This window comes from Arachis hypogaea, chromosome 10, assembly GCF_003086295.3.
Source record: "Arachis hypogaea cultivar Tifrunner chromosome 10, arahy.Tifrunner.gnm2.J5K5, whole genome shotgun sequence".
Lineage (NCBI taxonomy): Eukaryota > Viridiplantae > Streptophyta > Magnoliopsida > Fabales > Fabaceae > Arachis > Arachis hypogaea.
The window spans coordinates 93,233,544-93,261,419 of record NC_092045.1 but is presented as its reverse complement, the minus strand read 5'-3'; the positions used below and the strand labels follow the sequence as shown (position 1 = coordinate 93,261,419).

Genomic DNA, 27,876 nt, shown 5'->3' with positions numbered 1-27,876 from the left:
TCAAAAGAAATTCTTTCTTTTGTTCTGGAATGTCAATAGCCTCAATAGCATCAAATAATAGATCTTGATCTTTGGATAAAACATTAATTTTCTTGACATCTGAATCTGAGGATGATTCAATGTCATCTACTTGGATGTTATTGATATCATCCGAAGATTCTAGGTCAGAATCATCATTAGAATTTTCTATCAAAAGATTATTAATCTGTTCCTCATTCAGAAGATCAAGGTTTAGATTATTAATCTTCCTTTTAATCGACAGTATTTGCTAATATGTCTTGGTTTCTTACATGTATAGCAAATAATGGGGTTTTTCTGTGGGTGGTTTTGGAAATTCTTTTGGAAACCTTTTTCATTTTTAAGTTTTTAAAAACCTTTTCTGGATCTTCTGAAATTCTTTTCAGGAATAGGTTTAAAAACTTTTTGATTGGATGGTCTTTTAGATTTCCTTGGATGACAAGCAGGAAGACCAAATTGTTCACAGAAAGTTCCCAGATCGATACGATTTTGGGTTTTCTCACGAGCAAGTTGCCTTTGGATTTTATCATCTTGACAAATCTTCAGAGCAACCTTTTGGATGAAAGAAATGAGTTGACCATAACTTAACTCGTCATAGGGTATTATCCCGTCTGGGGTTAAGCTACGAATTTTTTCCCTTACTTTATCTCCCTGGGATTTGGGGAGTCCAGCAAGGAAGTTTTCTTTCCAGAAAGGTTGTTGACTGTCTTCTCTGGTATAGACCCTAGTAAGAAAGGTGTCCTTATACCATCGAAAGTCAGACAAAATTTTGCATCTGAGATTGGAAAGTAGTTCAGCAGATCGGTCTTTCCAAAGAGATGGGTCACCTATGAAGTGGCTTGCTGTGGTAAAGATTAAGGTATTGACAGCATCAGGGATAGGTTCCCCGTCATCTTCAATAATGGGTTTGTTTTGATCATTGACTTTTATGGCCGAAAATATTGAGTGTTTTTTATTATCAGAAAGGTAGTTATCCCACCATCCTTTGAGTTGACCACTGAACCCGGAAACAATAACATTGGCTATTGCCTCTTCAGAGGTTTCATGGGCGGCTTGGTAAGCTGTGCCTACTATAGTCATATGCTGAAGCATACTCATGATATTGTATTCGGTTTTGCCGTCTATGTTCCATTCATAGACATTATTGGCATTGAAGCTGACAAAACCTAGTTCTCTTTCTTCAAGAGCTAGATCTGGTGCGGATACTCGATTATAGCCATACACAGAGGATTTGGTTAAACCCTTCCACTTGGTTAGAGAGTTGGTCATAATAGGGCTGACTTTGAGGGATGAATTGCAGGAATCATCACTTTGTTCGGAGGAAGATTCATTGAAATCATGGCCAAGGACATTAAGGCCAAAAATACGTGTATATATATATTGTTTTAGAGGGGAGCACCTCACCACCTTTGATATACAGAGCCTTTTTTTGGGCAGAGCCAGGAAGTGCAGTGGTCGCGCCTTTCACATACATCCTCCAACATCTGTTGCATCCGTCTACCTATTCGATGGTCGTATATCTTTCTAATGAGGGTATCATGCTCTTTGACCCATATAAAGTTCACCTGCACAAAGAAACTTTAAAATTTGTTAATCAAAAGATATCGTATTAAACAAAATAGAAGATACAAACTAGCTAATAAGGTTTGACTATATTAAGCTTTTACCTCCCACTTCTAAAACCATCGCTCTCTGGTCTCAGAGGGGATCTTCTTGTTGCTCGGCCATAGATGGTTGTACATCAGTTTGATGACGTTGGTCATCTCTTGAGTACATGCATTATTATTTGGCACAAACCTAAAATAATTTACAAACAAACTAATATGGCAATATAAATTAAAACTTCATAAGCAAATAACTATAATATATAGAGATTTTTTTAGAAATTTCGGCAGAGTTTCATCTATAATTGGAATATGATACAAACTCTATCCGTCAACAATAATCTTAAACAGTACCAATTGTCAACAATCAATGAACAACAATCAATAATCAACAAGCAACATCCATAAATCCACTAAACCAGAAATAATAATCAAGAATCAATAATCAGAATATATCAAACACTTTCAACAGTTCAAATCTACAATCCTAAATCCACTAAAACTAGAATCAATAATTAAGAATCACTAATCACGATATATCAAACACTTTCAGCATATAAAAGACTTAAAGTAGTACTTACGCCGTTCCGCCATCAAGTTAAATCATCATCTGTACGATGGGAGATGGTGGAGGGACATCAGTTGGCTGGCTTCCATGTGAGGATTCTGGCGCTACTATGTCCGTCGCTGGAGGTGGCGTTGCCAAGACAATGGGCTACTGAGCGGATGGAGACGGTATTGCCGAGACAGTGGGCTGCTAAGCCGATGGAGGCGACGTCATTGCCGTAGATGCAGGGACATAATTGGGGTTAGGCACCATGATGAACAACTGTTCTGATGCACCCGCAACCTGTGACGTCACTGGGATAGTCGGATTAGAGGGAGAGGATTCATAATTTCCAAGAGTATTGGCAAAAACCCTCCCGCTACACGACCACGACCAAGACCAATACCACGATCACGACCGCTAGGCTGATGCACAAGACCTCTACTTTTTGTCATGTCTACAGAGAGCATACCAATTAAAAATGTGCTAAAACATATTCACAACATCATTCAAAATACTTAATCAAAATAAACTATGTTAAACTTAGTTAAAGAAATACATTATCCGTTCAAATCAAATAAAACAAAAGAGGTAAGTGCACATTTCAATTTCACAAATATTTAACAATATATATCACTACATGTGTAAATTTATCTGTATACAAATAAAAAGTTATCCATAAGTCATTTAAAATGATGTCATATTTAATTTTTTTTAATTTATTGTCATTTTCACTCTTAAAACATATTGAAAATTAATGTAACTTATTATCGGAGTCTTTAATCAACTTGTTGACTATTAGCTCATGCAAATAATAATAATAATAATAATAATAATAATGTCTTAACACAATAAAATATAATATACATTATAACGAATAATATAATATAATTAATTACACTGACTATGCATAAAATAAAGAATTAATTAATCTAATAACTTAAGTAACAACTAAAATCTAAATTAATCCTAAGTTTAACGAGAACAAAAACAGAAATTAATTTACTAGAGAATGCAGACACAGAAATTAAAATTTATTTTAATAATAAATATATTTTTATATGATTATTAATTAAATAATTATAAATATTTATATATTTAATTATAATTATTGTACATAGGTATTTTAATAAAATAGATTAAAAATATATGTTATTTTAAATTTGTAAAAAAATATATATTTTATAAACAGGAAAAAAAATGTCGTTTAACCATCTCATAAAAACAAAACATTGTTATTTTCTCTATTTTATAATATATATTTTTTTCTTCTTTTACTTTTTCTATTTCTAGCATCATCATAGTGTTGCTGTCAAAATCATTATAAAGTTATTACATATAGTTACAAAATTAAGGGCTACTTTCTTGGCATGTGAGAGGGAATTAATCAAGAGGGGTTTGAATTAGCTAAGGAAGCGGTCTAATCAAATATCCTAAGTAGATTTGGGTAACAGAAGCCATATAAGATATAGTTCCAACATTATACCTATATTGTGCAAGAAATTAAAGATAAATAGGTAGTTAGGTTTAGGGTTGATTTTGTAAAAATTTTTGAGAAGGTTTTTGTATTTTTTAAAAATATAAGTATTTTATTTTGTATTTAATAAATAAAAAAAATTATATATTTGTATTTGTAGCTTTTAAAAATTATGGATATTTTTGAAAGTATCTAAAAAAATTTTTTTTAAATTAATTTGTACTTATCAAAATTAAAAAATGTAATATAATCTCATACATTAATTAATATTCAAATTTAATTTTTATATTAATATCAATTGTAATATTTTTAAAATTTAAAAATTATTTTACCAAATGTATTTATTATTGTTTAAATTTATTAAAAATAATTCTTAATTTAATTTACTAAATACAGATACTATAACTTTTTAAAAAAAATTAATTTTTATAAACTATTTCAAAGTAAGAATTTTACCCAAGTAAATCTTAATTAATTTAGATAACGGACAAATATAAATTTTGACATAATTAGGAGAACTAAGGAGCGATAATTGAGGGACTAGTAGGTAGGAAAGAAAGTCGTGTGAAAATTACCTATTATTGTTAGGATGCATGTGACTTGATTATTTATTTATTTATTTATTTATTTTTGTCCAAGACAGTGGTACCCGCCACAACATGATCAATTTGCTACTATATATGGACGTTGAATCATAGAGATTGAAGACCGATTACAAGTTTCTTTAATTGGATGGTACAAGACACTGTTTTGGTCTTCATGGAACTGGATTCATGTAATAATATGTTACGAAATTGATGGATGACCAACAATGAAAAGGATGTCGACAAATAATTAACTTGTAGACTATGTCAACGCATCAAGCTTAAGAAAAGGAGAAAAGAGAAATCCAAACAATTTTTTGGTCATGGAGAATCTTCTAATACCATCCTATTTACAACAGGTGAACTTAAAGATCAATCACATTTTTACACGGATGGTAAAATCCATAAATTCAATGAATCCCGAATTTTGGTTGGAAAACTTTTGATCAAATTATTAGATAATCTTACCAAACAAATTCGTATAGTGATGATTGGTTATTCATAACAAAACTATGTGTTGAATGACCAGAGGATCTATGTCCATATTTTTTTATTTTTTATTTTTTGCACATCATCTATGTCCATATTTAGGTGTGCCAAAACATTTATTGGATATTATTTGTTGATGGGCTTAGTTTGGATTTACCAAAAAGAAGGGTGGTTGGTTTTGACTTTTGAATAGTGGTGTTTATGATCTAGTTTTCCACAAACTAAACTAAACTGGTAGCACGACAAAAAAAAAATGAAAATTGTAGCATATCATTATAAATGGTTTGAAAAGTGCACTAAATCATTTTTCAAGGTAAAAAATTGGTTTTAAATCAGTTTATAATATAGTGTACTAATTTCTAGAAAAATTTAACATATAAAAATATTATTTTTAACCAGTTTATATATAAATGTTTATTTCAAATCAATTTAGCCAATATTGTTCAACGAACCGTTGCTCAGAAATTTGTTGGTGATTGGACTAGGGCCAGTAGGCTGTTGACGCATGGTGGCTAGAGTATGTGTCCACGTGGAACTAGCAAGCAGTCACGTTAGGTTTGCTTGATTTTTAATCAATTCATTGTCATTCAAAAATCAAAATAGTTTACTTTGATTCTGAAGCAAAACCAAACACATTAATTTTTGTTAAACTAATTTTGATTTTTTTTAAATTACATTAATTTAGTACAATTTTAATTTTATTTTGACTTGACTTAAGAATGACAATTCAAATCAATATATCCTACCCACTTTATTTGGGTCGGATTTTTCAATAATTAATCTATTTTTAGAGTGAATTTAGATAAAACTCAGGGTAAATCACAATAATAAATTAAAGGGAGCAAAATTTTACACGAATCAGCCAAAATAAAAATTGCTTCATGAATCCACCAATGCACGTTTATATGTAGTTCGAACAAGTTAAATTTGAACTCCATTTCTACATAATTCGAACCAGCTGGATTCGAATTATACACAAACACACTCACACAGTAATTCGAACCAGGTGGGTTCGAATTATACACAAACACATACACACACTAATTCGAACCAGTTGGGTTCGAATTACACACACAGTAATTCCTATGCTGTTAAAAAATTAATAATTTATTAAAAAATTATTAAAAAAATTTATAATTTAAAAATTAAAAAATATATTTTTTATTTCATACATTAAAAAAACTAACAAAATATATTTTTTAATTTTTAAATTATTAATTTTTTAATAGATTTTTTAATAAAATTTTTTTAATAAATTATTAATTTTTTACCAGCATAGGAATTACTGTGTGTAATTCGAACCCAGTTGGTTCGAATTAGTGTGTGCGTGTGTTTGTATAGGTTCGAATTAGTGTGTGCGTGTATTTGTGTATAATTCGAACCTACTTGGTTCGAATTACTGTGTGCATGTGTTTGTGTATAATTCGAACCCAGCTGGTTCGAATGATGTAGAAATGGAGTTCGAATTTAACTGGTTCGAACTACATATAAACGTGCATTGGTGGATTTATGAAACAGTTTTCGTTTTGGCTGATTCGTGTAAAATTTTGCTCCCCTTAACTTATTATTGTTATTTGCCCTAAAACTCACTTGTTTTTATTTGGATATAGAAAGAGTATGGATAATGGTCATCTCATCTCACAACTCCGAATGTGTATGTGTGAAGAACCTACTCCACTAATTTAGTAACCCTTGTTTCATGCTGTATAAATTTATAAAGAGAAAAACGGTAATCAGTAATTCTATTTGGAACGTGACAAGGTGGATATTGGAATGAGAAATAACATAACACATGAGTGTTCAAGATAAGTGTTCATATCCTAACACAAAATATATAATCAGGATCAAAATCAATCAAGGTCCAATCAAGAGATATTGGACCTCATCAACACTTATCCGATCTTATGGAGGTTGGACACAGCGACGACAGCATAACCATAACTTAATAAGTAACTAACTCTTAAGATACCTCCTATTTATTTAGAAAAGATATCTCAACAAATTTCTCTTGAAAAAGGAAATAATTATCCACCATCAAAAATAGAACTACACTAAAAAGTGGTTATCTATTTTACTATAAATATAGTGACACTCTCAGGTATATTCAGAACCCAATATACTAAAAACCTGCTTAAACCCTTGCTAATTTAAGTATCGAAATCCCTTACAGATATCACCCCCACCTCCTCACAAGGAACTCGGATGGCAGTACCTCGACACTAGAAGAAGTCGGATACTACCTAAAAAGGAGTCTGGACCTCACGTTCAAGTCTAAAAGCAACTCAGTTTCACGTAACTATCGGAACATTGACACCGTTGTCGGGGACTTGGAAGTCTACATCCAATCATAGCAGACGATTAGTTTGAGGACAAACATACGGCATCCGAATCTAAACCAGAGTACCATAATGACCACCGAACACTCATGATACCTCCATGACCGAAGAGAACAGGTGACCCTAACGGGGAAGGAACGTCAGAAAATTTCTAACTCATGCGAATCAATTCGGAGGTACATCTACCCGAGAATGAGGAGCCTTTGCACCCGACAAAAATCATGGGACTCGTACACGAGCATCATGACCGACTGGAGTAACTCAAGCAGGAGATAGAAGGACAACGAGAAGCTGAAAAAGACCTGCAACAAGAAATACGACGTCGAAGAGAACTAGAAGAAAAACTTTTGAAATTAGACGCCGACCTGTGAAATTAGAACGGTCGTGCAGATTGGGAGGAAAGTCTTTTTGGTGGAGAAGATCCATTCATAGAAGAGATCATGCAGGTTAGGGTTCTAAGGAATTTTAAAAGCCCCAACATAAACCTCTACGATGAAACAACTGACCTAAGACATCATCTCAATAATTTTAAAAGTCGGACGTATTTGGCTGATGTGTCCAATGCAACACGTTGTAAAGCTTTCCCAACAATATTAACTAAAACGGCAATGAAGTGGTTTGATAGTTTACCATCTAGGTCGGTGACTTGTTTCAACAATCTCGCAATGAATTTTCTCACCCGATTATCCATTCAAAAAGATAAAATCAAGCATGCTCCAAATCTCCTAGGGGTCAAACAAGAGGTTGGGAAAACACTCTGAGCTTATATAGAAAGATTTAACAAAGCTTGTTTGGAAATTTAGAATTTATCTCTAGAAGCAGTAAGAATGGGGTTAATTAATAGTCTCAAAGAAGGGTCGTTCTCTCAATCCATATCAAAGTGACATTTGACCTCCTCGTATGAAGTACAAGAACAGGCAAAAAAGTACATTAATATGAAAGAGAACTCCCGACTTAAAGAACCAATTCCAAGAAAAAATCTTCTTTATCTAGCTTGGGATAAAGACAAGAAAATAAAGAAAATGACAGTGCTACTGTGTAGATAAAAGATCTTTTCTACATGTATAAAGACTACGTATCTTGTATAAAAATATGACACTTGTACAACATAAAAATGTGTGTTGAGACAGTAGTTTTATGAAAATATGAAAAAATTGTGGTTTCAGAAATAGTAGGCCCCATGTATTTTTTAATCAAGCTATAATAAAACCTGTAAAAATTGCTAATGACTAGAATTAAGAAAATAAGTTTTTATGCAAAGTTATTTAAGCGTATATATCTGTGGTAAGACTAGTTTTAAATACGCAAATCAGAGTACTGTAAAATTTCAATAAATTTATAAAAAATAATTATTTCATATTCATAATTAACCATACCATTACAATAACTCAACAATAATATTTTTGGGTGTGAAGAAGGAAAGGAAGAAGATTTGATACAAAGAGAGATAAAAATAAAAAATAGAAGGAGAAAGAAGATCTATAAAGAGTATAATTGAAAAGAATGAAAAAAATTTGTGTCTATGTCAAAAAATTTGTGCTCCACCCTTTGATTCAGTACACAAATTTTGTGTATTTGTATACTTGCGTGTCCATCCGTGTCTGTTAAAAATTCGTGTCTCAATAAATAAACAATGAACGTATACCACTGTATCTATGTCTTAGTCTTTATGTCTCTCAAACCAAACGTTACCTAAAAAAATTGAAATGTTGTATCTCAAAATTAAAATTTTAGTTCTAATTTCTAATCAATAAATACAATACTTGGTCACAATTTTTTTAGTCTTAGTCCCAATCCTTAAAAACAAATACAACCTTAAGCTTCCTCAGCTAAACTGGAATTTGTTCTGATCTTTGTTGCAGAGCCTAAAATAAACTTCCCTTTCCAATCCCAGATGACCATGAATGCTGTTTTGAATACAATTTTGTATGTCTTTTGAGTTTTTTTTTTTTTTTTGGGTCAAGGTATGTCTTTTGAGTTTAGTCATCAATCATATAAAAAAAAAACCCTTTTCCAAAAAAAAAAAACATTGTTAGGAAATTATTTCTCGAGGAATCCTATTATGTATATAAATAAAAAAATATTGACTCAATCCTACATTAACCAAATGGCCTTCTATACATTGTAAGTGGGCTTCTCATGCGGAGTATACAGAAGGAATAAGAGTTGCAGCCACATCAAAAACCTAGAAAATAAAAATGAGAAACGTTTTGTTACAAGAAGTTAAAGATGAACACCAACATTTTGTGGCCCAATTTGGACCCTGAAAAAAAATCGAAACAGGCATTTTGATGAATACTTTGCACCGTAAGAATTATGTCTCTGACAAAAAAAAAATATATATATATATAAAATAGAGAATTTACGTCATGTCCAGAAACTCGGATTTATATAAATTCTGACAAAAAATGTAAATAGCCAAGTCATTATAACAAAAAAATTCATCAAAATAATTGATAGTTTGTCTATTATGTACTCTAAAAATAAAAATTAAAAATTTAAGGGTAAGATATATTTTTTATTTTAAAATTGGTTTAAAATTTTAAAAATATCTCAAAAGTTTTATTTTGTTTCAATTATTTTTTAAAAATTTTCGATTTACATTAAATATATTCCTAACGGCTAATTTTTCAAAAATTTTAAGATTAAATCAGCAACAATTTCATAACAACAACCTTTAACATAAGCAAATTAAATATAATTGTCATATATTTTTGCTAAATTAGTTTTAAATTTTTTAAAAATTTAGCTATTATGAATATATTTGATGTAAATAAAAAATTATAAAAATAAAACTGAAATAAAATAAAAATTAAGAATATTTTTAAAAATTTTAACAAATTTTAAAGATAAAAAATATACTTTATCTGAAATTTAAATTAAGGAAAAAGGGTTTACTCATGCATCCTTCTAAATTCTAATATCACAATCTCCTGATATATATTTGTGATTGTAGCCGCAAACACATGACAATGAAAACATTAAGGATATCCATTTCGATAAATAATGGTTCCTCTTAACTTGTAATATTGCTAATCCGTGATAAACTATAAAGTACTTTCTTTAAGAAGAAGCTTCGGAGAAAAATACGGTTTGTTAGTTTAACTTAATTATGACGCTAACATGTAACAACACACTTATTTGCTGTGTCGGTTGCCAATGAGTTCATATAATTGAAGCATTCTCGCAATAAATGTGATGGAATCGTTCATTTATATCAACAGAACCTTTTATCTCTTTGTATATTTATATATACAATGTATACATTAATCTGTTATTAAGAAAGCAAAATGTGGTTGAATTCAATGAGATCTGAGTGTTCCTCCAAGATGAATGGGAACAAGAGGGACAAGTGAATGAAGAACATCAGTGATTAGAGGACGGTAACTTGGCTCAGGCTGAACACAGAGAACAGCAACAGCAGCAACCTGGTATAAGTGCTTGACATCCATTGTATCTTTGATCACTGGATCCACAATGTTCCTAAGTTTGGATCTGTCTGTGAGTGCCGGCATCGCCTATAAATTCATTCATATGGTTATGTATACGCGTACGCGCGGTGTGTGGGGTTAATAAATTAAATGAATAAAAGCAGGTAGCATACATAACATACCCATGTGACAATAGATTGGCATTGAGCTGGTGCCAGTTTCTCCACAGGCTTCCTTCCTAACAGAAGTTCAAGAAGTACAACCCCAAATGCATACACATCGCTTTTATCTGTCAATTTCCCTATCAATACATAAATATCACTTGCTATTAGAACTAACAAATAAATTAACAATTTTTTTTATTTTTATAAAATCACTCATTTAAATCTAAATCATTAATATAAGATTTAATAAATGAAGACTTAAAATTTGAGTGAAATATAGTTCTTACTCTCTCTGTTTTATATTAGTCTGTCTCTTTTTAGTTTTATGCAGGTATTAACACAATCATTAAATTTTATTAAAAATATAAACAATTAAAAAAGAAAGACAAAAATACTCCTAGTATTTTTTTCTCTCTCTCTACTAATTCTTTACTCTTCTAAGTTTCTCTTTTTATATTAAATAGAGAATATAATATGTAAAAGTGAATTAATGACTTCATGGAATTAGAAAATGACACTTAATTTGCAACAAAAATAAAAATGGAAAGAGACATTTAATATAATGGGTAAAGTATGTTTTTTATCTCTAATTTTTGTGATGTTTTTCAAAAATACACTTAACTGTTAATTTAATTCAATTTTGTCCTAATATTTTCGATTCATTCAATTTTGTCATTAATTTTTTTTATTTATGTTAAAACTATCTCTAAATGTTTTCAATTTTGTTCATGAGATTTTTAGATGAAGTTAACGTAGAGATAATTTTGACACAAATTAAAAATTTTAAGAACAAAAAATTGAATAAAATTATAAATATTAAAGATAAAAAACATATTTTAACTTAATATGAAATGGATGGATTATTTAGTAAGAAAATGATGAGCCTCTAAGAAACTTAAAATAAGAAGTTTTGACTTTTTTTAATACGTTATGAATTCATTTAATGTATTAAAAACTTTAAAATTTTATGTTTTCTATTATTAAAGTTTCATATCTCTAAAACACTTGGTATCATGAACCAAATAAATAATTCAGTTGCACGCTCCTCATGTGTAGATCCAGGATATTATTAACATTGAGAATTAATTATACATTAATTTAATCATTAATACTGTGAGTGGTACAATTCGGATGTTAGTTTATATCAACAAGGAGAAGTAACCAGAGAAAACAAAGCATATGAGATTATTGTAAGGTAACTAACAACAAAGTCAAATTAATTAAATCCTTAGATGACATGTCATGTCAGTTGGGCAGGTACATGACCAACAGTAGCAAAATGTTTCAAACCAACTCTAAACTCATATGGCATAATTCATAATAGAATAAAAAACACCACAAAGCTCCAAAATAAAACTAACGCAGTGGATCAAAGATGTCAGAGTCAGAGAAATGCATATGCAGTGAAATGAAGAGTTTGTTTTGGCATAATAACATACCATCTAAAAGGTACTCTGGGGCTACGTACCCCAATGTGCCTGAAAGCTTAATGTTCTTCTTGCTTTGGGACCCATCAGTTATGGCAAGCCCAAAATCAGATAGCTGAATCAATCCACCACCAGCGGTTGTGTATTGAGAAATGAGAACACATTAGTTGTTGCAATAAATGATATGATAAAGTAATATGAAAAGGAAATCTCTTTTTTTCTTATAAATAGCAGTTACATTTTTGCTCTTTGTTTTTACCTTAGCGTTGAAGTTTGCATCCAAAAGAATATTGGAAGATTTCATATCTCTATGGATGACAGGAGGGTGACAATGCTCATGCAGATATTCTAATCCTCTGTTCATAGTTAATCAATAGTAGTTTTGTTAACATGCTGCTAATTAATTAACAAATAATTAATTGATTAATTCATTAATTAATAACCTTGCCGTGTCAAGAGCAATCTTCATCCTCATGTTCCAAGTCAATGCAGACCCTCTAGTAGATCCTTCATCGTCATTTTTTGTTTGGTGGAAAATAAAGATATCAGTAGAACTAAGATAACTTTCAGTGCAATCATGAATGTCATCTTTTCAACTCAATTTAGTATGATACATATTACATGTCTCTTAGAAACATTATTCAGATAGCTAGAATTCTAATTATAACTATCAAAAAACCTTTCTGGTTCACTTAGAAAAGGAGGATATTAGAAATCTTCAATATCAAAAAATATATGTATGGTACTTTAAAATTTGATTGTTACCATGTAAGTGAGCTTCTAAGGATCCATTTTGCATCAACTGATATACGATGAACCTGGTGTCCCCATTAATGCTACAAGCCAGCAGAGGAATTATATTGGGATGCTGAATTTTGCTCAACAACTGGACCTCATTCTGTATATATTCATGTCACACAAGTTTCAAATTTGAAAAAGAAATCAAAGAAGCATAAGAGTTAAAGAAAAAGATTAGATACATACCTCGAATTCTCTCTCAGCATTTTGAGTTTGACAGTGTAGCTTCTTAACAGCAACAACAAGATTATCATCCAAATGAGCCTTGTAAACACATCCAAAACCTCCTTCACCCAAGATGTTACTTTCGTCAAAATTATTCGTGCTTTTCTCTATTTCCTTATAATCAATGATTGGAGCACAACCTTTCATACCAATCGTCTTCATTCCTATGAGCCCTTTCTCCACTGTATCTTGCAGCCATTAGTACTAAAGAGATAAGCAATTGAATATTCAATTTAATTCAAAGCTTAGGTTTAAAAGAAAATATATTATAAGTACCTGAGATGTGAAGACTTTGATTCTTCTTGTTTGATTTTGAGGGACGCTTGGTATGGCAAATCCAGAAGCATAGCAAAGTGAGAATAACTGCACCAACTGCACCGGTGGCTACGGCCACAGATATAACCACCGTTTTGTTGTGTGAACCTTTTCGGTGCTGTTGTTGTTCCCCAACCTGAAATCCTAATGAACAGGGAGGTGAAAATATTGTTAACAAGTCTTGAGGGAAAGACATAAGATCCAAAAACAGAGGAAGCAGAGTTACCAGGAGAGAGAGCTGCAGGGATGGGATTGGAGGTGAAAAGTGGAGCAATGGGTTGAGAAACAGGAACAGGTGCAGGTGCAGGTGCGGGTGCAGGAGAATGAAAAGGAGGGCGGTGTGGTGCTTGTGCAACTGCACGGTGAAGAAGGAGGTTCAGGAACATGGAGAGAATCATAGGAACAGGGTTCATTTTCAATGTTTGTTGTGTGTCTTTTGAGGAATTGCAACACATGAAGAATGAAGATGCAGCCTGAAAAGGAACAGAGAGAGAGAGAGAGAGAGAGAGTTTTGAAGGCAATGCAAGTGATTTTGGATCTTCAAGACTTGGACCCTCGCTTTTTTGTTTCTCCATAAAATAAGAAAAAGAAAAGTACTCTTTTCAACACTACCTTTCTCTGTTGTTATTGTCTTTTTTTTCATTTTTGTTTTTCTCTCTCTGCACAATTTCACTGCTACAGTCAACACAACAAAGTTTAGCTTTAACTGAATGTTGTTTTATAGATGGAGTCGATTCACTTTAATTTTACTAATAATACTATACAGATAATAATACAAAAGAACAATGTTAGAGAACTTACTATACAGATAATAATACAAAAGAACAATGTTAGAGAATTAAGATATTAGCAAAAAATCAGTCAAATACTTTTGGGTGAATCCAAAGTTTTTACTACTTAATATATATGGATGTTCATTCTGCTAAGTATCAGAATGTTTCTTTTTAATACTAAATGGATGTTCTTTTATATATTTTTTCGAATTTTTTTGTATTACAAATGTGAATGTCTCTATATTTTTTAAAATTTCATAATTTTTTTAAATTTTATATATATTTAATTATTTTTGCTAAAATATAATTGGATATTTTTTTTGTTAAATATTAGAATTTTTTTATATTAAATGAATGTTTTTTTATATTTTTGTAATTGTTCACGGACTCCTTTTAACTAAGATCAAGGGTGTAGTTTGCAGTCTCTTTAATCATCAGCTACAAACGTGAAATATGACTGTTATCCCTTTAATGAATGTTGTAAAGGCAATGTTTAATATTGTTGCTGGTGTAGTGGTGTGCGTCTAGCATAGCTTTTGTGTGCCAGCTAGCACTTGGAGAACCTGGGGTCACTCACCTTCTTGCACTCCTCCTCCTCCATTCCAATCTTGATGAGATCGTCCGCCTGGTGGACGTTGGTGTCATAGGCCACGTGATACGACTTCAAGTTGGGAATCCTCTGCTGGACTTGGTCGATCCAGGCCTTGTCCTCCTCCGAAAACACAGTGTGCCCACCATAGTTGAAGGACGTCCACATGAGGCTGTCGTGGCCCAGGTCGAACAAGTTCAACTCCAACTGCAACGGCAGCTCCGATAACACATCTGGTTCATGAAAGGAAAGCGGTTTTTGTCGACGGTGGCGAATACGACGAGCCATATGTCAGTGATAGAAGAGGAATGAGTCGCGATGGGGAGGGGGAGAGGGCCTGACGGTGAGAGAGAGGGATCTGTGTGTGTGATTGTTGGAGGTGAGTAGGTTAATGTGAGAGAGAAGAGAAATGTTTTTATATGTTTTAATTAGGTTTACTTAATTAATTTTAAATTTTTTAAATTTTGAATTTAAAATATTTAAAATTAATTAATTATTAATATAAATTAATGTGATTTTGTTTAGTTTTTTATTGGTAACTTCTTGGTTTCGTATACTTTTCCAATACAAAATTAAGGTCATTTACATTTGCTAAAATATTTGTCTATTTATATTATACAAATATGTGAAATATCCTCATTTTTTGTTTTTCACGGTATCTCCTAATTCGGCGAGTACTGAGCTCCATTTAAGAGTTTGTCGCTGGCCAATGGGTTGCTGCATGCACAAGGCGGGATCCGAACTCCCGACACTTGCTTAAGCAGACTAGTGAGCTAACCACTAGACCAACCCAACTTAGTTCAAATATCCTCATTTTATTTTGCATAACACCTCTCTCGTGGAATTTTTATTTTTAATATTGGGCCCAAAATAGGTGTAATCCATGAAAATGTCCAAAAAACTGTTTGATGCTATTGTGAGAATTTTTGATAGCCACAAAAAAATATCATTGTTGTTTTCTAATCCATGTCACTATCGTCTTTAACAAAACGTCACTTATGTTTTGCACAAAACGTCACTACCGTTTTCTTTTTCATCAATTAAAAAAAATATAAAAAATATACAAAATATCGTTGCCATTTTAGAAATACATACATAAGAATCTACTACTACTACTACTACTACTAATAATAATAATAATAATAATAATAATAATAATAATAATAATAATAATTATTATTATTATTATTATTATTATTATTATTATTATTATTATTATTATTATTATTTGATGGAAGACTGTTATGTCTGATAGAGAAAAATGTTGGGGATTGATCTGTATATTAATTTTTTTAGAGACTAAAATGTCCGTTTTTAAAATTTTTGGGGACTGATTTGGGTAATTACTCTGCCAGAAATAAACTGGAGACTGATTTGTCTGTTGATATAAAACCTTGGGGATTAATCTGTGTAATTTTTATTTTAGAAGTCGTAATACCACACCACCTTTGTTTTACATCCTAGGTGTAAAGCTCTGTGTAGTAGAATGTTACACAATGTGATAGCACTGAGGAGGGACGGCGATGGTGGGTCAATGATGAGAAGATGAGCTGAGAAGTGAGAAAAATGAGTTAGATAGATAGCCGTTTCTAAAGGGGAATTCGGGTTTCTTTCTAAAACACTAATTTAACTTTATATATTTGATTATTTATTTATTAAGTGTGCGGATCCGTGAATCTGCGGATTGGATCTGTGAATACAAACATAATATATGCGATCCGATTATTTTAAAGTGCAGATTAAGTCTTGTCCAATCCGATGATAGTGTGGATCGGATCTTATCCACAATTTACAAAACCGATGCAGATAAATACAGTAGATCTACAAATATTAGCCGATCCATGTTCACCCCTAGATTCAATGTTTTTCATCATAATCACTTAGATTTGATAACTGATATTATATTGATTCGATTTACTTAGATCTTGCTCTTCCTTTAAATAGATTTATATAGCATCAATTTAATAGGTTAGAAAACAAAAACTCCTCTACAAGTAAATGGACGTGGGTCACTTCGATTTACTTTTTTTAAGCTTTCGATTATAAATCGAATTTGTTTGGTTTGATTTATGTATAAATTTATAAATCAAACTTCTCTAATACGATTTACATAAATTTAAAAATAACAAACGTGTATACAGAATGGAATTAGAACATCTAAAAAAAATTGATGGACAAACATTTTAATAATGTAAATTACCCATAAAATTATATTATTTAATTTAATATTCATAATTTTATATATGTAACACATCTATAATTATATATTTATTATATTTAAAATTATTTATTTTAATAATAATTAAAAAATACAAAATGAAAAAATTAATACATTAAAAAATTAAATAAAACAAGTTATAATTTTCTATAATTTTAAATTGGGACTCTATCTCAAACATTATATAATTTTATTTAGTTTTTTTTTTTTTTTTCACTTTGTTTAACGGTGGAAGGGGAGGGGAAGTGCATGACAAACATGTGCAGAAGTGATTCTGTCTGAGAGTTGCTTCAACGATTCACATTATTTTCTATTGTTGTCTTTTCTTTTTATAAGCTGTTATAACTTTGATGCACCTCCCTGCTGCATATAAAGAAGAATAAAAAGACCCGGAATTCTTGCATTGTTATTCATGTCGAAATTATGCTCGTCAAATCAAAGGGTTACATCTTATAATGAATCATATGGGGCCAATTATTATTTTGATATGCCACCGTTTTCTGCTTCTTTTTCAACGCCTTCTGTTCTAATAATAATAACAAATAATCATCATTTGCACATGTAAATAACATTTTCTTAGGCTCAATTGGCTAAAATTTTAGTTTCTTTAAAGTAATTTTTAAATTTAGGTTTAATTTCATAACCCTTCAAATTAAGGTTGACTTTTTTTTTTAAGATTTGTGCATATATTTCCCTATTAATGTATTTAAATATGTATTATTTAAAGAATTTAAATTTAATATACTCATAATATTAAAAAACTATTTTACAACGTTATCTAATTAAATTTATACATTTAAATAATTTTTAAATAATAAATTTTAAAATTATATATATATATATATATATATATATATATATATATATATATATATATATATACTGAGTAAATGCCCAAAATGGTCCTTAGAATTCAAATCGGTATTTAATTTAGTCCTTGATTTTTTTAAATGACCAACTAAATCTCTCAAATTCAGAAACGTGCGTCTCCGTTAGTCCCTCGCAGAAGTGCCGTCTAAACGTTGTTGATGTGTAACGTTAACTGCCATGTGGGCATTCCATTAAACGACGTCGTTTAAGAAGTGGATGGCCTAAGTGTGTAAAACGATGTCGTTTCCAATAACACCTTCTCCCCCTTTGAATAAACAATTCTTGTTGGTTCCCCCTTCCACTTCAACGTTTTCCACCAAAACCTCAGAAAAACTTTCTCTTCTCCTACGTCCCTTCATTTTCCCATACTTCCACTCACGTTTGCTCGCCGAGGATCATCCTTAGAATCTGTTCTCTCCGGTCAGTGAAGGAGTTATCGACGAAGCATCACCTTCGTACACTGCCGACGGTGAGAGGTAATAGTTTAAGTTGATCATTCTCTTTCATTTTTTGTATTTTATTGAGGGTTCTTGATATTTATGTGTGAATGCGTTGTTGTATATGTCAGGGAGTGGTTTAGAATGTTGTGGTTGTTGATGGCGCAAATATTAGGGTTTAGGATTTCTAATATGAAACTTGTAACCACATAAATCATAGTCTGGTTTAAGTTATAGTCAATAGGAAGTAAATATATGCATTCTTATTACAAATATAGTTTGATTTCTAGTTATTTGCAATATGGCTGTTCTGCGACAAAATGAATAATCCTGTCTGTTTTGTGCATTGTGCTGTAAACTTCAGATGCCTGATCGATTGAAACTTGTTTTCCACCATGGTGGAGCGTTTGAGACAGATCCTGGAAAAAATTTTATCTATACTTCTGACTTGTATGATGAATGGGTTGGAGTTGATGAAGACTATCTTGACGTGTTTGCGTTAACAGGTTATTATAGAGAATTGGGGTATGATAAGGCTGAAGCATATTGGTTTTTGGACCCTAAAGATGGGTTGGATTTTGGTCTTAGGAGATTGAAAGTTGACCAGGACCTTGTTAGTATGATCAAGCACTGCCATAAGAATAACAACGTCATCCACATCTATTTTGAGCACGAACCTTCGATTCCTGATATAATTGATGTAATGAATTTATCTAGGGAGGATCATGCTATAGGCCAGAAGGTCAGAATGGAAGGCATGGAAGAAGATAGAGTAAAATGTAACACCCTACCACACAGGGCCTTACGCTTAAGTCGTAAAGTAGAGGTGGCAAGGTATTACGACCTCTAAAAGAAAATGATATCTACATAGATATAGTTGGGTGAAATCATATCTAGGAGCCTTGAAGAACAAGCTAAACAAATTGATAAACAGAAAATCGTGACACACTCGCATGGATATTCGTAAAACGGACAGGTAAAATCGAAAGATAACTGAACACATATATATACATATCAGAGTTTCAAAACTCCGATAGCAAGCTCCAGACTCGACCTGCGAAGCTAAGGCCGACCAGAGTATATAATTATGTTTATATACAACCCAAAATAAAACTCAAACCACAAAATAAACCCCTGTATCTCCAAGTCGACCTCTAGGAGGGACAAAACACAAAATATACATACGGAGATTCTATAAACATATATACATAGCCTAAAACAAAATATGACAGTCCAAAAGACAGTTCTTCGCTCGTAAGGAGGATACCCAAATGCTCAACGAGGTGTCTCTCGACCTGCATCTGAAAAACAACAACATAGTATGGGATGAGAACCGGAGGTTCTCAGTATGGTAAAGGTGCCCGCATAGTTAATATAAAAGGTCTCGGGAAAGCTAGAGGCATTCCTAGAACTTCGACACTCAGATTTCCGCTTAAGAATTCAACTAAACCAGAAATTTGGTAAGTTGTCTAAGGTATTCTAATTCGGAATCTAACTTTAACCTAATAATTCACGTTCTGTCTCCTCTACTCCTCCGAATCATTGGTGGAACAATCCTCTCTCCTCACACCTTCGCCAAGAAGGATTTCTCAGAAAACATACACATATAGTTCAAGCAAGAAAAGCACAGGTAGAGAAGCATTTACAGCAAGTAGAACAAGTAGCGGATAAGTAGAATTAAACAGTTAAGCAAACCAAAACAATGCACACTCAAGCAAACAAACAAATGCATATGATGTATGCCTGTCCTATGGCTGATGAGTCTCATCTGTCGGTTATACAGCCAACCCGACAAGTCCTGGTAGTTAACCATTGGACAGTCCCTCTGTGCGCGCATCCCCAAGCTCAATAATATTCCATGGAGTCAAACTCCAAGCTCAAATATAATATTCCATGGAGTCACACTCCAAGCTCAATAGTATAGTATTCCATGGAGTTAAACTCCAAGCTCAATAATATTCAATATTCATATTTATATGCATGCCCATGGGGGAATCCGGGGAGTTAAAGTGCCCGGTCACATCTTGCGACAGAGGGTCAACAAATAGTCTCAAATATACAAGTCACATAATAATCTCTTTCCCTTTTAAAATATTACCTCAAATCAAACTTCAATTCTTAAAGAAATTTTGGCAATATCTCCTCTAAGACTCAAATTTCTACCACCCTTCAAGGGTCCCAACTATCAAACCAAACACCTCTCAGTCACTCAAATCATTTTCAGTAACAAATTATTTCATAATCAAACAAATACCAATATCAAATCTTTTTCCAAACCGACCAACTTCAACAGCAAATTATTGACAATAGCTAAACCTCACATTTAATACCATATACACAAATCCATCAATTATTCATTCATTTCATTCCTATCTTAAGGTCTTCTAGCCTGAGTTTTCACGTGACATTAAACATTATATACGAGAAACCAAAACCATACCTTCGTACGAAATCAAAATATTCAAAACTCCGGAGAAGCTATCTGACTGAGCTATCGAAGAAGAAAATGTCCAGTATCGTCTATGTCTCCTAAAACTCCTGTTGGTCAAACCCAAAAGAAAGAGGAACTACGTCACTGTCAACTTCTACTAATTAAAAATTATGCCAACGTGTAGAGGAGGAGGTTACGAATACTCTTACCGGATTAGATTTTTTATTGGAGTTACGAATTTCAAGAAATTGAAGCCGGAAATTCCGAAGGATTTACGTTCTCTCTCGGTCTTCTCTCTCCGTGTTCTTTCTTTTTTTTCCTCTCGCATACGTTAATGATATATATATGATTAATACAAATACGCCGCCTTAGCTTTATTTATATTTTATATACACTTTATGAAAGGAAATTATAATAATAGGTTATACTTATATAGAAGGAAGCTAAGAACGAATTATAATAATATAATATTATATTACAAAACTTATATCTATGAAAGTGACCGAGTACTCTTTCTTTATATATATTAACGTAACTTATAATGTTACAATATCTAATTGTGTAACTTATAATACTATAAAGTTTCCTTAGTAGAACTAGCAATGAATAACGCTAGCTATAATAATAATAATAATATATGCAATCATAATGCGTAATGATAGTAATGATATATATGTAGCTTAATGTAAAACATAAACCGCCTTTTGTTTTCATACTTTATAATTAATAATGATAATAATAATAATAATAATAATAATAATAATAATAATTTGATTAAATTTAAATTATTATAAAATCAGTTCAATTACTGATAATAAAAATAATTTTCTAAAAATAAGGAACTCTAATTTTATAAAATAAATTGTAACTTATTTATATTTATATTTTTAAAATTGAGGGTTGTTACATCCTATCCACCTTATAAAAATTTTCGCCCTCGAAAATTGATATAAAATGGAAGAGACTCGTACTAAGTAACTCCCCTTCTTAAACATGTCAAAGAAAAATAAACCCCTGTATCTCCAAGTCGACCTCTAGGAGGGACAAAACACAAAATATACATACAGAGATTCTATAAACATATATACATAGCCTAAAACAAAATATGACAGTCCAAAAGACAGTTCTTCGCTCGTAAGGAGGATACCCAAATGCTCAACGAGGTGTTTCTCGACCTGCATCTGAAAAACAACAACATAGTATGGGATGAGAACCGGAGGTTCTCAGTATGGTAAAGGTGCCCGCATAGTTAATATAAAAGGTCTCGGGAAAGCCAGAGGCATTCCTAGAACTTCGACACTCAGATTTCCGCTTAAGAATTCAACTAAACCAGAAATTTGGTAAGTTGTCTAAGGTATTCTAATTCGGAATCTAACTTTAACCTAATAATTCACGTTCTGTCTTCTCTACTCCTCCGAATCATTGGTGGAACAATCCTCTCTCCTCACACCTTCGCCAAGAAGGATTTCTCAGAAAACATACACATATAGTTCAAGCAAGAAAAGCACAGGTAGAGAAGCATTTACAGCAAGTAGAACAAGTAGCGGATAAGCAGAATTAAACAGTTAAGCAAACCAAAACAATGCACACTCAAGCAAACAAACAAATGCATATGATGTATGCCTGTCCTATGGCTGATGAGTCACATCTGTCGGTTATACAGCCAACCCGACAAGTCCTGGTAGTTAACCATTGGACAGTCCCTCTGTGCGCGCATCCCCAAGCTCAATAATATTCCATGGAGTCAAACTCCAAGCTCAAATATAATATTCCATGGAGTTAAACTCCAAGCTCAATAATATTCAATATTCATATTTATATGCATGCCCATGGGGGAATCCGGGGAGTTAAAGTGCCCGGTCACATCTTGCGACAGAGGGTCAACAAATAGTCTCAAATATACAAGTCACATAATAATCTCTTTCCCTTTTAAAATATTACCTCAAATCAAACTCCAATTCTTAAAGAAATTTTGGCAATATCTCCTCTAAGACTCAAATTTCTGCCACCCTTCAAGGGTCCCAACTATCAAACCAAACACCTCTCAGTCACTCAAATCATTTTCAGTAACAAATTATTTCATAATCAAACAAATACCAATATCAAATCTTTTTCCAAACCGACCAACTTCAACAGCAAATTATTGACAATAGCTAAACCTCACATTTAATACCATATACACAAATCCATCAATTATTCATTCATTTCATTCCTATCTTAAGGTCTTCTAGCCTGAGTTTTCACGTGACATTAAACATTATCTACGAGAAACCAAAACCATACCTTCGTACGAAATCAAAATATTCAAAACTCCGGAGAAGCTATCTGACTGAGCTATCGAAGAAGAAAATGTCCAGTATCGTCTATGTCTCCTAAAACTCCCGTTGGTCAAACCCAAAAGAAAGAGGAACTACGTCACTGTCAACTTCTACTAATTAAAAATTATGCCAACGTGTAGAGGAGGAGGTTACGAATACTCTTACCGGATTAGATTTTTTATTGGAGTTACGAATTTCAAGAAATTGAAGCCGGAAATTCCGAAGGATTTACGTTCTCTCTCGGTCTTCTCTCTCCGTGTTCTTTTTTTTTTTTTTTTTTTTACTAATTAAGATTTGACATGTTTAGTTTGCAAATTCAGGATATTCTTATGGCTTAAAAGTCTACGCAAGGTGGAATATACAAGATAAACTTGATGCAGAAAGGTTATAAGGCAGGTTGGTATTGGAACGACGAGTTTATCGCTTCTAATACTCGCTTCATCTAGCTCCCAGGTTCTGCTGATTCTAATGGTGTCACCTTTCGTAATTCAATCGAAACTGGTTCAGCCTCTGACACTAAATCTATCACAACTTACTCTTTCTCTTGACACATAACCGATTATCAATTACGGGTTCAACCTATGTCATGTCTCTTCCTCATAACTTACCATCTCCGGGTTTCAGGTAACTGTCCCGCATAACTCTCAACATTTCCGGTTCTTTATGTATAACTTAAGTTGTATACTCAAAATAATTCAACCCACTACTGCTGCGCCACTCTTATTATTATTCTCCAAGAATTTAGTCACTTTTCTAAGCTGACCAACTATCGTTCTGTCTCACCATTCGGAGGTTTTTAGTCGATCGCTCAATTGAAAATCACAAGGCTCACAACTCGGTAATGTACTACAATGAATGCTACGTGCTATTTACTACGCAAGGCAGTCGGAAATTTCGATTATCAGTGCGTGATTACCTCTAATCGGAGTATCTGCGGTTCCAGCACCATCCGCTGTCATAGTGAACACGCGTCCCTGATGTTGTGCCTTTCCAGCTTCTTGATTCTTTTTCTTTTCTGGACAATTCCAAGACAAATGCCCAGCTTCACCACAGTAATAGCATACACCTAAACCAGCCCTGCACGGAGTATTCGGGTGGTACTTTCCACACCTCCTACAAGTTAAATCATTCGGTGGGGTCTGAGCTTGCTTTCCTTTGCCTCTTCCCTGACTGTTATTATTACTGAATCTCTAGAAGTTATTCTGACCCAAATGTGGTTGTGGGGTGTAACCGCCTCGCTTAAAATCTTGTCCTCTAGGGGCGAAGTTCCTTCCCTGATCTCTCCTAACAAAAATTCGCTGATCACTCTTATCTGATGTCGCCTTTCTCAGACAATCCTCAGCAACTCTACTTTTGTTTACCAGTTCTGAAAACACTCTGATCTCCATTGGTGCAACGAAGCTCAGAATATCACTTCGAAGACCTCCCTCATACTTAATACATTTCCACTCAGCAAAATCATCAGGCGCACCTTGACAAATACGAGAAAAGCGACATAACTCCTCAAACCTGCTAGTATACTCAGTAACAGTCATCTGTCCCTGCTTTAACTGCATCAATTCAAGTTCTTTGGCATTTCTAGCTGAATTAGGAAAGTATTTCTTATAGAACTCTGTTCGGAAAACCTCCCAAGGAATCACAGCGCCATTTGGCTGCAGGATACGTCGTGTCCCCTGCCACCAGTGCTGAGCCTCACCTTGCAGCTGATAAGTTCCAAACTCAACCCATTGCTCCTCAGGAACCTGCTGAGCTTGCAGTGCTCGTTCCATAGCTTGAATCCAATTATCTGCATCTGTGGGATTTGAGGTTCCCCTAAAGGTCGGAGGGTGAACTTTCAGAAATGTAGCAAGTGTCATGGGACCGTCCTCATCATTATTGTTTCTGTGATTACCCTGGTTTATCTGATTACCCAGTGCCTCGGCTGTCGCCTGCATAGCCGCAGCCATATTTTCCAGGGCAGCCATGAAGTCTACTGGATCATTCCCTGCCAGGCCAGGAGTAACAGTGCCTATCCTACCTCTACCTCGGCCGCGACCGCATCCGTGAGTCGACATCTGGTCCCTTCACACACCAAACAAGTGATATTAAGTTGATCAGTCTCAATATCGCAAGTCTAATGCTTCAAGTTCCAAATGCATGCTCATGAACGTTTATGCCACATATATCAATCAGATATCCTAATAGCACATACACACACCCAGAGTATGCCCAGAAGCATAATCAGTCCATCCCTCAGGCTCTATAGGAACGAACTGCTCTGATACCATAATGTAACACCCTACCACACAGGGCCTTACGCTTAAGTCGTAAAGCAGAGGTGGCAAGGTATTACGACCTCTAAAAGAAAATGATATCTACATAGATATAGTTGGGTGAAATCATATCTAGGAGCCTTGAAGAACAAGCTAAACAAATTGATAAACAGAAAATCGTGACACACTCGCATGGATATTCGTAAAACGGACAGGTAAAATCGAAAGATAACTGAACACATATATATACATATCAGAGTTTCAAAACTCCGATAGCAAGCTCCAGACTCGACCTGCGAAGCTAAGGCCGACCAGAGTATATAATTATGTTTATATACAACCCAAAATAAAACTCAAACCACAAAATAAACCCCTGTATCTCCAAGTCGACCTCTAGGAGGGACAAAACACAAAATATACATACGGAGATTCTATAAACATATATACATAGCCTAAAACAAAATATGACAGTCCAAAAGACAGTTCTTCGCTCGTAAGGAGGATACCCAAATGCTCAACGAGGTGTCTCTCGACCTGCATCTGAAAAACAACAACATAGTATGGGATGAGAACCGGAGGTTCTCAGTATGGTAAATGTGCCCGCATAGTTAATATAAAAGGTCTCGGGAAAGCCAGAGGCATTCCTAGAACTTCGACACTCAGATTTCCGCTTAAGAATTCAACTAAACCAGAAATTTGGTAAGTTGTCTAAGGTATTCTAATTCGGAATCTAACTTTAACCTAATAATTCACGTTCTGTCTCCTCTACTCCTCCGAATCATTGGTGGAACAATCCTCTCTCCTCACACCTTCGCCAAGAAGGATTTCTCAGAAAACATACACATATAGTTCAAGCAAGAAAAGCACAGGTAGAGAAGCATTTACAGCAAGTAGAACAAGTAGCGGATAAGCAGAATTAAACAGTTAAGCAAACCAAAACAATGCACACTCAAGCAAACAAACAAATGCATATGATGTATGCCTGTCCTATGGCTGATGAGTCTCATCTGTCGGTTATACAGCCAACCCGACAAGTCCTGGTAGTTAACCATTGGACAGTCCCTCTGTGCGCGCATCCCCAAGCTCAATAATATTCCATGGAGTCAAACTCCAAGCTCAAATATAATATTCCATGGAGTCACACTCCAAGCTCAATAGTATAGTATTCCATGGAGTTAAACTCCAAGCTCAATAATATTCAATATTCATATTTATATGCATGCCCATGGGGGAATCCGGGGAGTTAAAGTGCCCGGTCACATCTTGCGACAGAGGGTCAACAAATAGTCTCAAATATACAAGTCACATAATAATCTCTTTCCCTTTTAAAATATTACCTCAAATCAAACTCCAATTCTTAAAGAAATTTTGGCAATATCTCCTCTAAGACTCAAATTTCTACCACCCTTCAAGGGTCCCAACTATCAAACCAAACACCTCTCAGTCACTCAAATCATTTTCAGTAACAAATTATTTCATAATCAAACAAATACCAATATCAAATCTTTTTCCAAACCGACCAACTTCAACAGCAAATTATTGACAATAGCTAAACCTCACATTTAATACCATATACACAAATCCATCAATTATTCATTCATTTCATTCCTATCTTAAGGTCTTCTAGCCTGAGTTTTCACGTGACATTAAACATTATATACGAGAAACCAAAACCATACCTTCGTACGAAATCAAAATATTCAAAACTCCGGAGAAGCTATCTGACTGAGCTATCGAAGAAGAAAATGTCCAGTATCGTCTATGTCTCCTAAAACTCCCGTTGGTCAAACCCAAAAGAAAGAGGAACTACGTCACTGTCAACTTCTACTAATTAAAAATTATGCCAACGTGTAGAGGAGGAGGTTACGAATACTCTTACCGGATTAGATTTTTTATTGGAGTTACGAATTTCAAGAAATTGAAGCCGGAAATTCCAAAGGATTTACGTTCTCTCTCGGTCTTCTCTCTCCGTGTTCTTTCTTTTTTTTCCTCTCGCATACGTTAATGATATATATATGATTAATACAAATACGCCGCCTTAGCTTTATTTATATTTTATATACACTTTATGAAAGGAAATTATAATAATAGGTTATACTTATATAGAAGGAAGCTAAGAACGAATTATAATAATATAATATTATATTACAAAACTTATATCTATGAAAGTGACCGAGTACTCTTTCTTTATATATATTAACGTAACTTATAATGTTACAATATCTAATTGTGTAACTTATAATACTATAAAGTTTCCTTAGTAGAACTAGCAATGAATAACGCTAGCTATAATAATAATAATAAGGCAACTACTCAAATGAAGATACTAAAAACATCTTTTTATGAAGATTTTTGTGTTAAAAGTGTACTTTGTTTGTTTAGCCACACTTTAAAAAAAATAACACTTTTGTAACACATCAAAATCAAACCATACATTTCATCATCTAATGGTAAAAAAGAAGCATCTTCATATAAAGACAATAATGAAATCTTCATGGTAGTATCCACCTAATAATAATATATGCAATCATAATGCGTAATGATAGTAATGATATATATGTAGCTTAATGTAA

The 27,876-nt window shown here is 33.1% G+C and overlaps 2 protein-coding genes and 2 long non-coding RNA genes across 6 annotated transcripts; all 4 read right to left on the bottom strand.

The window, feature by feature from the left end:
* Positions 1 to 10,251: 10,251 nt before the first annotated feature.
* Positions 10,252 to 14,012, bottom strand: LOC112715955 (probable receptor-like protein kinase At1g80640). Of its 3 annotated transcripts, none has more exons than XR_011866777.1 (9): positions 13,642 to 14,004; positions 13,377 to 13,559; positions 13,062 to 13,282; positions 12,843 to 12,975; positions 12,521 to 12,584; positions 12,337 to 12,433; positions 12,119 to 12,192; positions 10,669 to 10,787; positions 10,252 to 10,573 (listed from the first exon to the last, which is right to left on the bottom strand). XR_011866777.1 is itself a non-coding variant. In XM_025767800.2 (9 exons), exons 1-9 carry the CDS (start codon positions 13,988 to 13,990, stop codon positions 10,358 to 10,360), a joined length of 1,485 nt encoding a protein of 494 aa, XP_025623585.1. In that variant the 5' UTR covers positions 13,991 to 14,012; the 3' UTR covers positions 10,252 to 10,357. The 3 variants fall into 3 exon arrangements, 2 of the variants coding, with proteins under 2 accessions (XP_025623585.1, XP_025623584.1); XM_025767800.2 differs by having other exon boundaries at positions 12,090 to 12,192; positions 13,642 to 14,012; XM_025767799.2 differs by having other exon boundaries at positions 12,090 to 12,192; positions 13,062 to 13,288; positions 13,642 to 14,006.
* A 723-nt stretch (positions 14,013 to 14,735) lies between these two features.
* LOC140175703 (glucuronoxylan 4-O-methyltransferase 1-like) lies at positions 14,736 to 15,065 on the bottom strand. Its single transcript, XM_072204240.1, has one exon. The coding sequence runs from the start codon at positions 15,063 to 15,065 to the stop codon at positions 14,736 to 14,738; it is 330 nt and encodes a 109-aa protein (XP_072060341.1).
* A 4,227-nt stretch (positions 15,066 to 19,292) lies between these two features.
* Positions 19,293 to 21,073, bottom strand: LOC112715956 (uncharacterized). Its single transcript, XR_003160091.3, has 3 exons — positions 20,943 to 21,073; positions 20,743 to 20,840; positions 19,293 to 19,603 (listed from the first exon to the last, which is right to left on the bottom strand). It is a non-coding gene; the product is annotated as an uncharacterized lncRNA (long non-coding RNA).
* Positions 21,074 to 25,532: 4,459 nt separating this feature from the next.
* Positions 25,533 to 27,268, bottom strand: LOC140175515 (uncharacterized). Its single transcript, XR_011866339.1, has 2 exons — positions 26,983 to 27,268; positions 25,533 to 25,843 (listed from the first exon to the last, which is right to left on the bottom strand). It is a non-coding gene; the product is annotated as an uncharacterized lncRNA (long non-coding RNA).
* Positions 27,269 to 27,876: the final 608 nt, after the last annotated feature.